The following is a 14,988-nucleotide window of genomic DNA, read 5'->3' as shown; positions in this document are numbered from 1 at the left end:
TCTCCTCTCGGCGTAAGGTCCACCTCTGATTGGAACAGCTCTTTGCATAAAGCTTTAGGCACCTCACAGTCAGAAACTGATGTTTTCCCATTCAGTTTTCATGTGTTTTCCCCCTTTCAAACAAGGGGTTTCTGCTCTCATCCATCAGGACCAGCTCAGCTCGCTGCCTGTTCCTATCCGCATCCTCTGCGGCTAGCCTGTGCTAAGGCATCCTCAATGCTCCCATGTGTCCCTTCCACTGTCTGAATTCAGAACCAATACAATTACCTCATTCAATGGGACTTTTTATTCTAGACACAGGGAGTGGTAAGGCACACCCCAGCAAAACTCTCCCTCCCACCCTCACTTGATGTGATCACATCAGATATCCTCATGTCCTAAGTCAAAAAGGTCAGATTCAGTCTGGAATCTGGAGCCTTTCTTTAAAACCAGCAAGAAACTTTCAATCCCATTAAGATTTAAAAAAGCCCACAACTTCCCATGAAACAGTAATCATCCAAGACAGCTGCAACTGTCAGTATCTGTAATTTTATAACTGGTAAAGAGGATGCTTATATGCAAATTGCAGGGAGGGTGGAGCGGTGGAGCAGTGGAGCACTATCTCCAGGTTCACCATCAAAGATGCTTCATATTGGAAAAGTGCAACACCCCTGTCCTTCCAGGGGAACCAAATTAAAATATCCTTTGAGTTTGCTCCATGCCTGCACCTGAGCAGCTGCACGCTCAGCCTGGGGGCCTGTTTCGTCCCTGCCCTGTTCATCAGGCCCAGCATTACCACCTCAGCTGGTGGGGTGTGCAGTCTGCTAACACCAGGCTGGGGCCAGCCGAAGAAAATGGGGCTCAGATCCAGGGATCTGTGGTTAATCTATCCCTTGCCAGTTAACTCCATAATGATTCTACGAAGCCCTTGCCCAGTGAGACAGAGTACGAGCAGAGCCATCACAACCTGCTGAAGTTTATGGACTGACTAAATGTATTTAAAGCTACCCAAGTTGCTGAAAATAGATGGTTACTTCCTCCTGAGCTCGCTGCTTGCTTAACGTTATATTCAGACACACGATCCCAGGTGCATATGCACACCAGGGTCTGAAAGCACAGCTTGGGTTTCTCTGCAGAACAAAACCAGAAGGGCTTAAGCACTCACGAAACCTCTGGGCTGGCAGAATCAGTGACTACTAACACAAACCACAAGACCGTAAAGTTTTACTTAGAGAACTTCCACCCTCCCAAATAAAACTCCAACCACTGGTGTTTGTACAAATTCCCATTCATGTCATATAGGAAAACGTTAAAACCTCTGACGCTACTATGGAAACAAAAACTCCAGCAAATGTGCTTAGCTCACACCGAAAATGGTGGTATCGGCAAGCTCTGCTGGAGAGACACAAGGAAAAAGTGATGTATGGGGATCTGTTGCCACTGTTTTTTTAAAAAAAAAAATTACATAAAACTGCAAGCCTAAATATTCCACTTCCTATTCAAGGATAAATTGTGTAATACACCAGAAAAGGATATTACACAATAAAAATACTAAGAAAATAAGAAACAACATGCTACGCATCATAGACGATTTGCTTAAGAACAACATTCAGATCAGCGGAGGGAATTTTGAGAGGTCTAAACCACAGCACCTTGCTAATAAAGCTACTATTACATCAGTTGTTTTTTCCCTGTGTAATCCAAGGAGAAACTAGAGACACTTTGCAGATTTCTGAGAATAAAATCTGTATTACACTGTGACAACCCTAAAAGCAAAAATATTTTCACAGTGCTAAATAACGGAGAGATTTCAAGCATTTTATTCTACCAAATAGTAAACTGCACAAATCTGGTATTCACTTAAAATATGTCCTGCAGCAAGAACCACTGCAAGATTAAAGTGAGCATTTAAAGTAAAATTGCTTTTTGGCACAAATGCAAACTTGCAAAAGGAAAACAAAGTCCATTTTCATCATCATAATATTTAGATGATCAATTCTTTCTTGGCAACCTTTAGCAAGGACTCTGACAAATTCACCAGAGATCTTGCAAGTAACAAGCTTTGAAATGTCTATTTTCCCTGCTAATCCAAAAGCCTGAAACCATTAATTTTAATCACTGGTTTTAAATAAACCAAAAAAATTTAAAAAGCTCTCAAGCAAAACAGAATAGGGAATCTATACAAAGTTTGTAGAACAAAACAGCTCTCAAATTAATAACACAAAACAGTTTTCAGAACAGCGTGTGGTCACTCGTGTAACATAGAACTGTTGAGCACAAAAATGAAGGTGAATAAATCGCACATTTTAATTTATGTTCTCAAGATCAAAAGCAGACTTCATGGATTTTCAGGGAGAAGGGTGTGAAGGAGTATGCGAAGCCCACCAAGCAGCAGGATGTTGCTGGGTCTCTGCGTGCATCCTATTCCCAACTACTGGCCAGAAATTAATGCATATATTAGAGGGTGAGTTACTGAAAGTGCAAATATATGAATAAGTAAGAGCAGATATTGGTAATGTATGAACGTCCAGGCTACACAAAGAGGATGACACATACAGAGCTCTTCTGCATTTATAAAACAAGAAAAACAAACAGAGAAAAACATACTTGAAGAGAATTAAATTGTAAAGCACAGAGTCTTCAAAGAACTTTGGTCCAACCTCTTTGGTCTAGCTTCTTTCTTAGTATGAAACAGACCTCTCTTGCATCCAGTCTCAAGGTGATTCAAGATTTTCTTGCCACTGAAAATGGTCAGCGGGGAATGTCCTTGGGCAATGTGCCTACATGTTTCTTGGAGGAAGCTCCTATATAACTTCAGATATAAAACTTAAAATTCCAGCTGAACAGGATCTGTTCCTACCACTTGTCTACAAGGCAGAATACGTAGTAAATGAGCTAGATACAGAGTATCTTCTGTTGCAGCTCAACTACTGAACTGCTGGATAGACATTAAATGGTTGGAACATTGTGCAGGAGGAGGAACACCCGGGATGTGTGCACATCTTGGTCTAGGCTGTGTTATTACTCATGAAAAGTGATTTGAATCTTCAGTGTCTTAGATTTAGCTTTAAAATGGGCATAACCCCTATTTTATCTTACAGGAATAGACTCAGACTTTAGGAACCCTTGCAGAACCTCACAGGGAGAAAACATGTATATAAAAACTCCCAAGAAATGCCAGAAATTCTTCTATAAACTAAGTACACTGGCTGTCCCTGCAAAAAGCCAGTCTCACAATTAAAGTAGTAGCAAGCAAAACCAGTAGACTTTCAAGCTGACGAGGCTAAAAAGCAATCTGAGGGGAGCAACACAGGGAGGGCAGGCATCCAGAGCAGGGAGGCATCCAGAGCAGAGCGACAGCTCCATCTAACACAACAGGAAACTGCGATTCCTTCTGTAAACACGAGCGGTGAGGTGGGAGGAAACCCAACTTCTGCATAAACAGCCAGGCCAGAGCCCCGGGCCGGAGGAACGCAGCCCTGCAAGGAGGAACATGCTGTTCCCTGAGCAGCATTGCCATATTAATACAACGCCGAGCCCAGGCTCATCAGAGATGATGACAAATTACTCGCAACTCAGCAGCCCTCTGACAAGGATGCATGGCTCCTGGGTTGCTACGCAGCAACACTCGCTGCGGTTGCAATGCCCTGCACGGGTGCCCCGCTCTGTCCGGGGGATGAGGAGAGAAAGCAGGGCACCAGCACATGCTCAGACACAAAAAAAAAAAAAAAAAAAAAAAGGGTGAAGAGTAATTCAAGACAAGGGCAAAGAGTGCTGAGCTTGAAAACATCATTAACGGTAGTCCTGTCTGAACTGGAAACATTAAGAAATGTAAATCAGGTAGTTACGGAAAAGAGTCTGCCTGATTTCCTACAGACAGATGAAAAAAATATTTCAGTCAACAGGTTTAAGCAGACGTGGTATTCTCTTCTCTGGAGAGGTTTGAAAATATAACAGATGAGTCAGGAATAATTTCTCTCCTCCTTTTCCAGCCCTGCTCAGTTTACGTCCCTTCCAAATCAGGTCATCACCCTGATCTACCTCCCAGCCCCACTCATCGCAGGCAGAGAACCAACAAAACATCCCCCAGATGCCCGTACGGTAACAAAGACACGTTAGTTCCTATATCCTATGTGTAACCAACAGTTGTCTGATCCTGAAAATTCCTCTTAACATTATAAAGGCATTAAGGTCTCATTTTAAGTACATGAGAAACTTTTGCACTGCATCTTTAGAACAAATCCCTGCTTAAGAGTAACTTGGTTTCAACTTCCAGGAACCCTAGTACGAAGACACCAGGGAATAAAAACAAGTTCTTGTTTTCATGCTTTTTAAACATTTTTTTTCCTCTAAGGAGAAACCTAAAAAAAGCCTCTTAGATGGAAGCCTGAAAAAAGCCTCCCGAGATGCTGCTTCTCTGCAGGTGGAAAAGGCATTGATTTCACCACTTCGCTTGGCAAGACTTACAGTGTCACCGAGGTGATACAGAGAAGGACCAAATATATAGAAAAACTTCAAAACAGTAATAAAACATACACACACACAACTCACACCCCCAGGGGACTTCGTAATTGTGTAATACATAAACCCAGCATAACCATATCACAAAAGCCACAATATCTACAGCCTCTGGCAGTATTTTCTACACCTGTCTTAAGAACCACTCTAAGACCGTCCAGATTTGTTTTAATGTAGACATCAGAAATCAATGAGCGTTTGGGGAACAAACCTGGAGTAATGCAGAGGGTCCTTCTGCCATCCTGTTTTGAGAACTACAGAAAGGAGGTGGCACTGCCACTGGTGTGAGAGCCACCGTCACACAGCACCCCGTTCCACTGCACGTATAGTTTCTCCTTAAAGGTTAAAGGAAGAGCAGGTTTCTATTTCACTCTCTTGAATATGCATATTTTTACAATATTTAGAGTGCTAATTATATTCACTGCTCCCCATCAACAGTAAATATTTACAGAATGGCTTTCTTATCCACCCACCTATTCTGCTTTATTTTATGGATCATGTGAATATTTTCTGTATTTTATTTATAAGTGGTCTCTGCTTGCCCACTTTTACTGTCTGAATACAAAAGAAAACAAGGGTTAGCCAAGCTTTACCTTTATAGATAGAGGGCTACATACAGATCTCTGATACAGAATAGGCAGACATGCCAAACTGTATATGCTGTCCTGGAAAAAAAGGAATGAATCAACCCTTTACCACCACAAATGTTGACATATGAGATTCCTGGGGGGTTGTGTTTATTTTGGAGGTGGGATGGTGGGAGGGGAGAGAGCCATTTGGGTTTCTTTTCCTTATTAGTGCTCAGTCCACCCACTTCTTTCCTTCTCCAAAATTACTTTCTGCAGATGCAGATTGACAGATCATCGATGCCGTTTGCAGAACAAAGCCAAAACTGCAGTCTGCAAGTTTAAGAAATAGAGTAATGGAAAAGAAAAGTAATGGAAAATGGAGCGGCAATGCTGGCAAGGGGCAGAAAAATGAGCGGGGACTCATAAAACCTCAGTTTGCTCTCAGCTCTGCTACTGGAATACTGGCTGACCTTGAGCAAAGCTCTTTATCTTCCCCTGCCCTAGATTCACGATCTATAAAGTGGCGTAATGACATTGGCCTCTGGAAAAACCTTGTGAGCGTCTTCTAATGCTCTGCTACATGAACTATTTCAAATTTTAGACCATTGGATAGCTTCTACATATGGTTACTAGATTTAATATGCATTATTTTATCTGTCAGTTGTTTGTCAGGAAAAATACATGCAAATCCAATTGCCATCAGAAACATGAAGTGTTTTTTTAATTTGGTGAGCTCCATCTCATCAATATTTCTGGTAGCAAGCCTGTAAAACTGGATATAGGAACAATCCACTGCATATCCAACCTCTCCCATGTCACCAAAAAGGCAGCTTTACAAGAGGCAGGGAGATGGAAAGACTGAGAAACCCTCGTAGAATTTGATGGGAAAAAATGACAGACACAAGAACGAAGTTTCGTTAACTTGTAACACAGAAAATTTTAACGGGGTGCCTATAGCATGGCTACACCATGACACTCGGCACAGCCCCAGCACTGGTGCATCAACACGCTGCAGCTCGCACCAACAGGACCAGCTCCTGCCCTGGTACAGCCCATGGAGTTCATGTGCAATAAAAGCAGAGGCTAATGGCTCTGCTCACACCTTACACACATGTATGTGTTTCTTTTGCAGTGTGTGTGCATATGCATGCACACATTTTTGTCTCCAGAAACAAGCTCCTGGCAGAGGGCTCACAACGAATTGCACAACCCATCTGGCTTCCAGCTTTGTGCTTCGTCTTATCAGTGCACCAGGGTATCTGATATTAACACAGAAATTTAAGAGCTACTCTATCTGGCTGCCTGACTCATCTCCAGTCACTAAAATATGGTAGCCAAGATCTTCTCAATTCCCTAAACTTTAAAATAAAATAACTAGTCAACTGTGTCCTGTCATAGAGGTTTAAGACATTGTAAGTCTCTCTCCTGTTACCTACAGATACGAGGTCAACATCATCAGTTAGTATAAGATCAATGCCTTATTTTATAGCTCTTCAATATAGGGGAGCTGAAACTTATTTGTTAGTTATATTCTTCTCTTTGAGGCAGGTGAACCAATCTGGGAATCACAATGACCTGTACCCAGAAGGCAAAATAAAGGCTGCCTTTTTTTCTACATCCTGAACACAGCCTCCAAAATAATACTAGATATTTGCTTGGGCCTGGTTACAAACACTGTGGGACTTACTGCCAAGTCCAGCCAGGGATCCTAGAGGCCCCAGCAGTTTATGGGAGTGAGGAATGACTTTATTTACAACAAAAGTAAAGTTCCACAGTACCCCAGTTTCTATTTCTAATGTTGCTTTCTTTCACTCCAAGCACACGTAAATTCACATTTGAAAAATATTTTCCAGCTTCTCCTATTTCTTGGACAGCAGAGTCTTTCCTTTAACTGCTCAGGATACGCTGTCCCCATCACAGCTAAACTCTACTTAATAAGATTCCTGCTGCTTACTCATGGCTTTAAGTAGTCCTGTCCAGTCAACAGGTACCTTTAAATTTCAAAGCCCAGAAGATGAAAGGATTGAATCGTTCCTTGTTCCAAATCTGTATTTACCGACCTGTTTGAAGTCTAGAGACTACAGAATTACTGCCGGCTCCCCGGGAAGAAATCTAGATGTGGAGAGGGGAAAAGGTGAGCTTCTTCAGACAAACCACTTCTTAGTGTTCCCTCCTCTCAGAGCTGAATACTTGGCTTTGGTTTTCCAAAGCTGTTTAATCCCACACTTGGGAATTTGTTCTCTTCTGTAAATATGTTGCTATTTGTTTCCATTGCCTTCAGCTGCCTCTTCCCTCCCTCCCCTTCTCCTGCTGCTGCAAAAGAGACTGAGGAAAGTCAGAAGGATAATGACTTTCAGACCACCCAAACACAGCAACTGAGGGAAATGAAGGCAGCTAAAAAATATTAATGGCACTGGGGCGCTCATTTGTGCATCCAGTTCTGTAACACCTGCTCCTCCCAGCTCATTTTTAATAGACTCAACACGTGCCAAGTAACCTGCAAAGGTCTCCCAACATTTCTTCACCACACTAACCATCGCGTGCCTGTTGTTATCTTTCGGGAAACAGCTGAAAGCCTAGTTCATAACAACATCAACTTTCCTCTCAATAAATATCAGGCTTAGTTCCTGACCTTCCCAGATTTCCTAGCTGAGTTTCTCTTCCTGCCCTGATTATTCATTCCTGCAAGGCTCAGCACTGCCAGCCCGTTAGCCCTCTCCGTACTACAGGCGAAGGAATTCAGGCAGGTCCATCTACTGCTCTTTCCCATCCTCTGCTGCACAGATCACATTCTTATGCCTTTTTTAAAGGACTCAATTAATGACTAACAGTTTATTGACCACAGAGGTCCTTTTCTTCTGCCAGGGAATTACACAGAGTCTCTTGGATGCAATTTCCCCCTGTGCATTTCAAAATACAAGGTCAGCCACTTTGTGAGAAATTGAGTTTGAGTGATGGATTTTTCTTCTCCTCCCTCCATCTCTGGAACTATGAAATGATAATGTGATGATGACAAATAGTGAAACCTGCATCTGTTAGTAACACACCTTTCTAAAGCAAGCAATAATAACAAACTGGTTAGTCTAAACCAGAAGAGCTCACATCAAGCTCCAGATGTGACATCATTGTGCGAGCACGCCTGTGACAGAGAAGCATGATCTGCCTGTGACAGATGCTAGCATGCTGGGGACCACCGAGGTTACTGGGGTACCACATCAGACTCAGTAATATGAAACATGAAAACAAAAAAATCCGGTTCAAAAAGGGGCAGAGGAAAGTTAGGAACTGAGAGCAACCACAAGGAACGTTCTCATTCTGGTTAAAGGTGAAAGGACAAATCCAGGTTAGTTTGTATTTTACAGTGTGATGAGCACAACATGGAGAGAAGGGCACTGTCCTAAAACGTCTGGCAGCATTTGCCAGGAGAAGTGAGGAGGGGAAGGAAGACTGGTTTAAGTTGTGTGTTGAACATCCCATGCCTTCTTTCCTTGGTCAGCAGGAGGGATTTAAGAGCACCAAAACCATATTTGCTTAAGAAAAAGAAAACATCCTCCCAGCACATTGAACCTCATCACACCGAATATTGAGGTCTTGTTGCACTGACCTCGCTCCCGGGCGTGGGATGGTCTTTACAGAGTCATGGTTTAGGCTCAAAGGACATTCACCTCCTTTCTGCGCATTTGTATTTTCATTGGTACCAACCCACACTGCGCTGCACCAGCACATGCTTTGCAGGCCTGAACACCCTCTACCAACACCCCTCCTGTCCTTCACAGAAAGCGAAGATCTCTTTCATGGATGCTGCAGCTCAGCAGCCCTGCCCAGGCTGGTGCAGAAACGGCTTGCTGGTGCTGCAGGCACTGGCCTGCCAGCAGTTCCGATACGAAAAGCAGGGCTACATCATCCGCTGAAGGTGGAGGGAAGAGGTGCGCAGGGTGCCCTGGGGAGGCTGCCCACCTCCGGCAGGACAGGTACCGCCAGTCACCCTGCCTCCGGCCATACCGCCGGAGCGGAGAGCTGGAAAGGGCGCATGCCCCAGGCAGGGACACAGCACTAATGAAAGGGGTCAACTGGCCACTGCACGGTGCGTCACCCTGCTCATCACCAGCCTCACCTGCCTTTAACCGAGGCGAGCCCCGGCAGGGCACGCTTCAGCCCTGCACCCAGGCCGTGCACTCACTGTACTAGTTCAACCGATGCATCTCCTGGCTAAAAGCCACAGCCGGGCTTTCCCCTCTCTCCTCTCCGCTCCTGGTGTTTCTCCCAATAGAGCCTGTTCTGTCCTTTCTGTGTGCCTGGCCCGAGCTGCGGGCTGATCCTGCACCCCAGAGCACAACACCACAGCAGTGCTCAGCATCTCGGTGCCACTTTGCTGCACCCTGCCACCACCCATCGTCTCAGCAGTGTTTAAGGCCAAGGCTACAGTAAGCTCAGAGGCTTGTGAAATTTTTCTTGAGTTTTTTAAGACTCACGATCCCCATTTTGCATAGGAAAAATCCCCCTTTCACACACAGACCCAGCACAAGCTTCCCCTGCCTCTGCCGCATCCTCTCCTAAACACGTCCGGTATTGGATCAGCAGCACTGAGAATCACTGACAGACAAAAGCAGCACCAGGAGTGGACTGCAGTAGATGAAAACTGAAAAAGACAAAGTTTTACTTTATTTTATGCAACATACACAATGTTGTACCTGACCAGCTACTAAAGTGATGTGAAACTTAGAAACAATGTAAAAGTGTTTTCCAAACACTTTCTCTACACCCCCTTTCTCTCATTTCCCTGGGCCATTGCACTGTATTCACCTAATTATTTATACAGGTATGTTACTATGAAAGCATAAAAATATTTTCCCAAAGATAACTCCATCTCTAGGGAGCAAAAGCTCTCCTGAAAATGAAATAAAGTTAACAACTCTAAGGAGCCACGTATTAGGCAACGGCTTTTCAAAACAGTGGGCCAATCTGCCCCCAGGGAACAGGGCTTTACTGCCTCCTCTCCATTTATTTTTATTTTAGTTTTTTACATATCAAAAAAGCTTTGTTTGCAGCAATGTTCGCTCTGGTCTAGGGATAAACTGCATGCTACTGGTCAGCTTCTCTAGCACCTTCCTTTTGTCCCTAGTGATACAGAAAATAAGCCTCGCTCCAACCAAAGGTGCAACAGGGCAAAATGATTGTCTGGACACACACATGAGATACCTACTGCAGCAGAGTTTTCCTATACAAGGCCTATATGCAGCCTGTGCATTTTCTGCACAACCTACCGGAGGCACGTATTGCTCTCCCGCTCATACACGGCCCGAATTCCACAAACGTTCAGCAGAAGAGACTGAGAAAACAATGATGGTTTCATGAATTGAGAACAAAAATCACAAGGCATGATATTATACTGGAGATCAGGAAACCATAGCGTGAAAGCCTGAATTGTCTCCAATGTCAGTAAACGCCAGCAATGTTCCACCAAGCACAACGCAGCTTTGAAACCGGGGGGAAACCAGTGGTACAAAAAATTGATTGTATCGATAGTAAAGTTGTAAGTTTGATCTGTAATGCAGGACCAGTGTTTTGCTCAAGCCGAACACAGAGCCACTGTACATCAGAATATCCTTCTACTGGAGAAATACAGAAAGAAATTTGTTTTTAGAGGAAGAAATGCAGAAATGGTACAACCTATACTAAAAGAATCAATCCTCAGTGGAACGGTGCTGACTTATGAAAAGGCAACTCTTCAGAAATAGAGGCTTAATGCATACTCATTTTTACCTATTACCCCCCAATCCTGCTGAATGGCTTAGAAGGAAGAGGCAGCCTTAGCCTACAAGGTTCAAGCAGCCTGGATTAGGGGTTGCAGCTCGTAAAGATCACCCCGCGTTTATCCCCAGCGTGGTTTTGTCACGCCGTGTCACATCCTGTGCTCAATGTTCCTGCAAGACTGAACATTTCACCTGGCTCTTCAGTCCAGCAATTCCACCTGCGGAGCCACAGCGTCAGAACGCAGCAACGCCTCTTTATACAGCTTACAAATAATGAGCATCCCTCCTGCAGCTCCCCATGCTCGAGTTAGATCCGATTCAACTAAAATAACAACTAAATTATAATAAAGCCGAAGTAAAAATACTAATATTGTTACGTCTCGACGCCACTCCCATCCTCCAAAAACCACCAAACCCTAAGGTCAGCTTCACACGCTGCTCACTTACGACCATCCCCTTCTCTAGCAAATCTATGATTAATAAATCAGGGCACATCTGGCGGAAGGGGCGAAGGCAGCCAGCTACCTGCTCTGCCCACACCGACACGCCGCATTTATTCGCCGCCATCAGATTTTTAACAACTTCTACATTCTCGCCTTTATTTCCCCGGGCATTTCCCCGCGGCCGGCGCCCGAGGGGCGCCCAAGGGTTCCCCTAAACTTTGTCGAAGCCGGGTCCTCACCCGCGCCGGCCTCCGGAGTTTTGCAACCAGTTTCCCAGTTTTGAGCCCTTTGAGCTTCCAGGGAGCCCCCAGAAGGTAGCTTCTCTGGAGGAAGGAAGATGTTAAGCTTTAATGTTGGATATAGGGTGGGTTTTGGTTTTTTGTCCCCCGACACTCGGCGGACGGAGGCAAACGCTGCATTCTTGCTCGAGTTTCTGACTGACCTCGACTACCGGACCGGAGCCAAGGCCAGCCCTTTTCTTTGGCCCCCTCCTCCCGACGGCAGCCCCCACCGGGCCGGGCCGCCCTCCCGCTGCGCAGCCGCTGGCTCCGGAGCCCCCCTCGCCCAAGACCCCCAGGGATGCGGGTCCCCTGCCCGGCGGGGGCAGAGGGCGATGGGGCCGAGCCCTGGTCCCCGCACTGTCCTGGCCCCGCAGCACCCGCGAGGGCGCCCCCCCCCCCCGCCCCGGGGTGCCGCCCCTTACCCTGCCCGCAGGCTCCGCGCTGGATGGCGATGAGGGGCGGCTGGCGGAGCCGCTCGGCGCGGCGGCTGGCGGCCCGCAGCTGGCAGGGGCTGGCATAAGTGACGGCGTCGCTGCCGCACACGGGCTCGTTGCTGGAGCACTGGCAGCGCCCGGCGGCCGCCCGCTTGCGCACGGTGGCCGAGGCGGGCACGCCGCTGCCGGGCGGCACCACGCACTGGAGCCCCTCACCGCAGGGCGGGCCGCCGCCTCCTCCCCCTCCTCCGCCGCAAGGCTCGCCCTCCTCCGCCCCGCAGACGCGGCAGCAGCCGCAGGCGTCCAGCACGGCCCCGCCGGGGCAGGAGGTGGCGGGCAGCGGCGGGCAGCGCGACCGATCGCAGCGCTCCGGGCACGCGGGCGGCGGCGGGGCGGCGGGGGCGGCGGCGGGGAGCAGCAGCAGCAGCCCCGCCAGCAGCAGGCTCCAGCCCCACAGCGGCATCGCGGCGAGGCGAGGCGAGGCGAGGCGTGGGGCGCTGAGCGCGGCGGGGCGGGCGGCCGGCTTTAAGCGGCGGCGGAGGGGGGCGGGGCGGGGACGGCCTCCCCCTCCGCCTCCCCCGGCGCCGTGACACCCCCCTTTCCCCCCCCCCCCCCCCCCGGCCTTGTCTTTTTGGGGCAAACCCGCGCAGTTCGTTACCGCACGGATCTGTTAAACTTGGCGTTGAAAGGCTAGGCCGCGCTGCAGCCCCCGCCCCCAAACCATCCCCGCCAGACGGATTCAGAAGACGGGCGGAGCTGAATACTCTTCCCCACTTGAGGAATTACGGGAAAGGCGATCCGAACTAATGTTATCCGATTGATAACATTGCTATCTGATAAGAAGATGGGTGGCAGAGCAGCCGCGGAGGGCAGGGCCGCCAGCCGGCCCCCTGGGAGAAAGAGAGTGAAGCGATGCATGCAAATGCAAGGCGTCCCCGCCCGGAATGCCAGGGACTCCCGCAGGCGGCGTCCTGAGAAATCCCCGCTCTGGAAGGAGCTGGGAGGCGATGCCGGCGCCGAGGCGCGCCGCCGGTACCCGGAGCCTCCGGGGGCGGAGGGAGGCAGGAAGGAAGGGATGGGGGAGGGGGGATGGAGGCTGCTCCCGGGTCGCCTCCTCTCCCCCCGCCCCGCTTCACCGGGAGTTCTCAGAGCCTCAGGGCAAGGTGGACACCAGCAATTAGCAGAAGGTTAATCCACCGAAATTAAAAAAAAAAAAAAAACAAAACAAAACCTCCTCAACCCCACCCCACCCCAGCCTTCCATCACCCTACCAGCCAGCTGAGCCCATCTGGCACCTGTACAACCCCGGACACAGGCCCTTTCTCGACACATGCTCTTTTAGCGCTCACAAGGTGGTTTGAAAGGCAGTTTGATTACACACAAGCACCTTCCAAGGGAAAAGGCATCGTTTCCAAAGCAGGTAGAGAAAGGTATAACAAGAACTAATAGCTGGAAATTGAGCACAGCCAATTTTTTTAATTACGAGGCGATTAAACTTTTGGACAGACTACCGATATGTAATTACTTAAGTGTATCTTTATCAGGCACCCAATACCCAAGCAAACTATTCAAACCATTAAGCAAGACGAAGTGCTGTTGGATGAGCTGTGACTAAGAAATGGGGAACGCCAGCAACTGAGACAAGGCAGAAGAACACGGAGTCTTTTCTCCTACAAAAAGTGGAATAATCTTTAACAATCAGCCAGCTAAGCAGGTGGAAGCAGCAATCCCAAGTGTCAGAATTCAAATCTAATTATTCCAGGGAACATTATAAACTGTGACCACAAAACCACAGATGTGCAAAGCTGTGTGGTTCATACCTGAAGGTGGAAAACCATGTAGAATCCAACACTCCCAATAAAAGCTCCAGTATGAACCCCTTACACTGGCTGTTTTCTAGTAACTTCAACGCTGTGCAAGGCAAGAGATTTCTGGAGAATTACTTGATTTCAGAAGTGACCAAAGCAGTAAAGTAGTAATCTAGAACAATTCACAGCAAAACTTCCATAGTGTTAAAATCATTACATTGTTAAAAAGTCTAAGAAAAAGTTTGAAAATCTTTATAAGTTTAAATATTTTTAAATGTATGTATATATACACACACACTCATATATATTATGGATAGATACCATGGTAAAGTGTTTCCAAATGATTATTTGTTTATTCATTACTTATTTGCTACTTTTAATAAGCTTTAGGGTTTGTTCTGGGTTTTGTTTTGTTTTTCCTTTTACTTTTAAGTAATGACAAGTCTTCAAGGAAAGACGAACAGTTTTCAGTTTAAAAAAAAAGAAATAGAGGTTCAGACAAGATCTTATAAATTCCTAGAACAAAATATTCAAAGACCAGTGAATTACCACAGGGTTTAGTCCTACCCCGCCCAGAAGGGCTATCTGCTTTTCTATCACTTTGCCTTTGTCAGATAGATTACTGTGAGAAGCCATTGGAGCCTTACCTCCGCAGGCAGTGGGAAAACTCCTTGTTCAGTCGTCCTCTCTCCAGGGACGTTTGTCTCTGGTTTAGCTTAGTATCCTTTGATACTGGTCATTCTAAGGAGCAAAGGCGAGGCATTAGGAGAGGCTCAAAATACATAAACAACAGCACTGTTTGATAGAAACCCGCTTGGTACGGTAGTAATTCAGTAAGTCAATACCTTAGTTCAAACCTAAGTAAAGTGAGCGCATCCTTACCTCAGGAAAGGAGTAATCAATCAATGAAAATATAAAGTGTTTACTTAACTGTTCATCTTATAAAGTTTGCAAACTTAAGCTAAATATTTAACTACTTCAAGAACTACTGCAAGCTTATAGTGCTCTCACACAGAAGTTTGAAACACCGGTTGAGTATATTTATATTTTCCGTGAGGTATCATTCTTCTTTTGCACAGTTCAGCCAGCACTGTCAGCTGCAGGCTGTTACAGATTACTGAAGACCTGTAGTACACTAGCCAAGGTGTTTTCTTAAATAAATAGCACAGAGAAGGGACGTACATTTGTTGTTAGACAGTTAAG

The 14,988-nt window shown here is 46.5% G+C and overlaps 1 protein-coding gene across 1 annotated transcript in view; it reads right to left on the bottom strand.

Annotated features, from left to right (window-relative positions):
- HTRA1 (HtrA serine peptidase 1) overlaps positions 1 to 12,518 on the bottom strand; it is a 35,141-nt gene extending 22,623 nt beyond the window's left edge. The window contains exon 1 of the mRNA XM_064464334.1: positions 11,966 to 12,518. Coding sequence (XP_064320404.1) covers positions 11,966 to 12,440 — 475 coding nt within the window. The 5' untranslated portion in view covers positions 12,441 to 12,518. The remainder of the gene's footprint in view (positions 1 to 11,965) is intronic.
- Between the last annotated feature and the right edge of the window lie 2,470 nt (positions 12,519 to 14,988).

This window comes from Phalacrocorax carbo, chromosome 12 (assembly GCF_963921805.1).
Source record: "Phalacrocorax carbo chromosome 12, bPhaCar2.1, whole genome shotgun sequence".
NCBI classification, from domain to species: Eukaryota; Metazoa; Chordata; class Aves; order Suliformes; family Phalacrocoracidae; genus Phalacrocorax; species Phalacrocorax carbo.
This window is presented reverse-complemented; position numbering and strand designations above follow the sequence as displayed.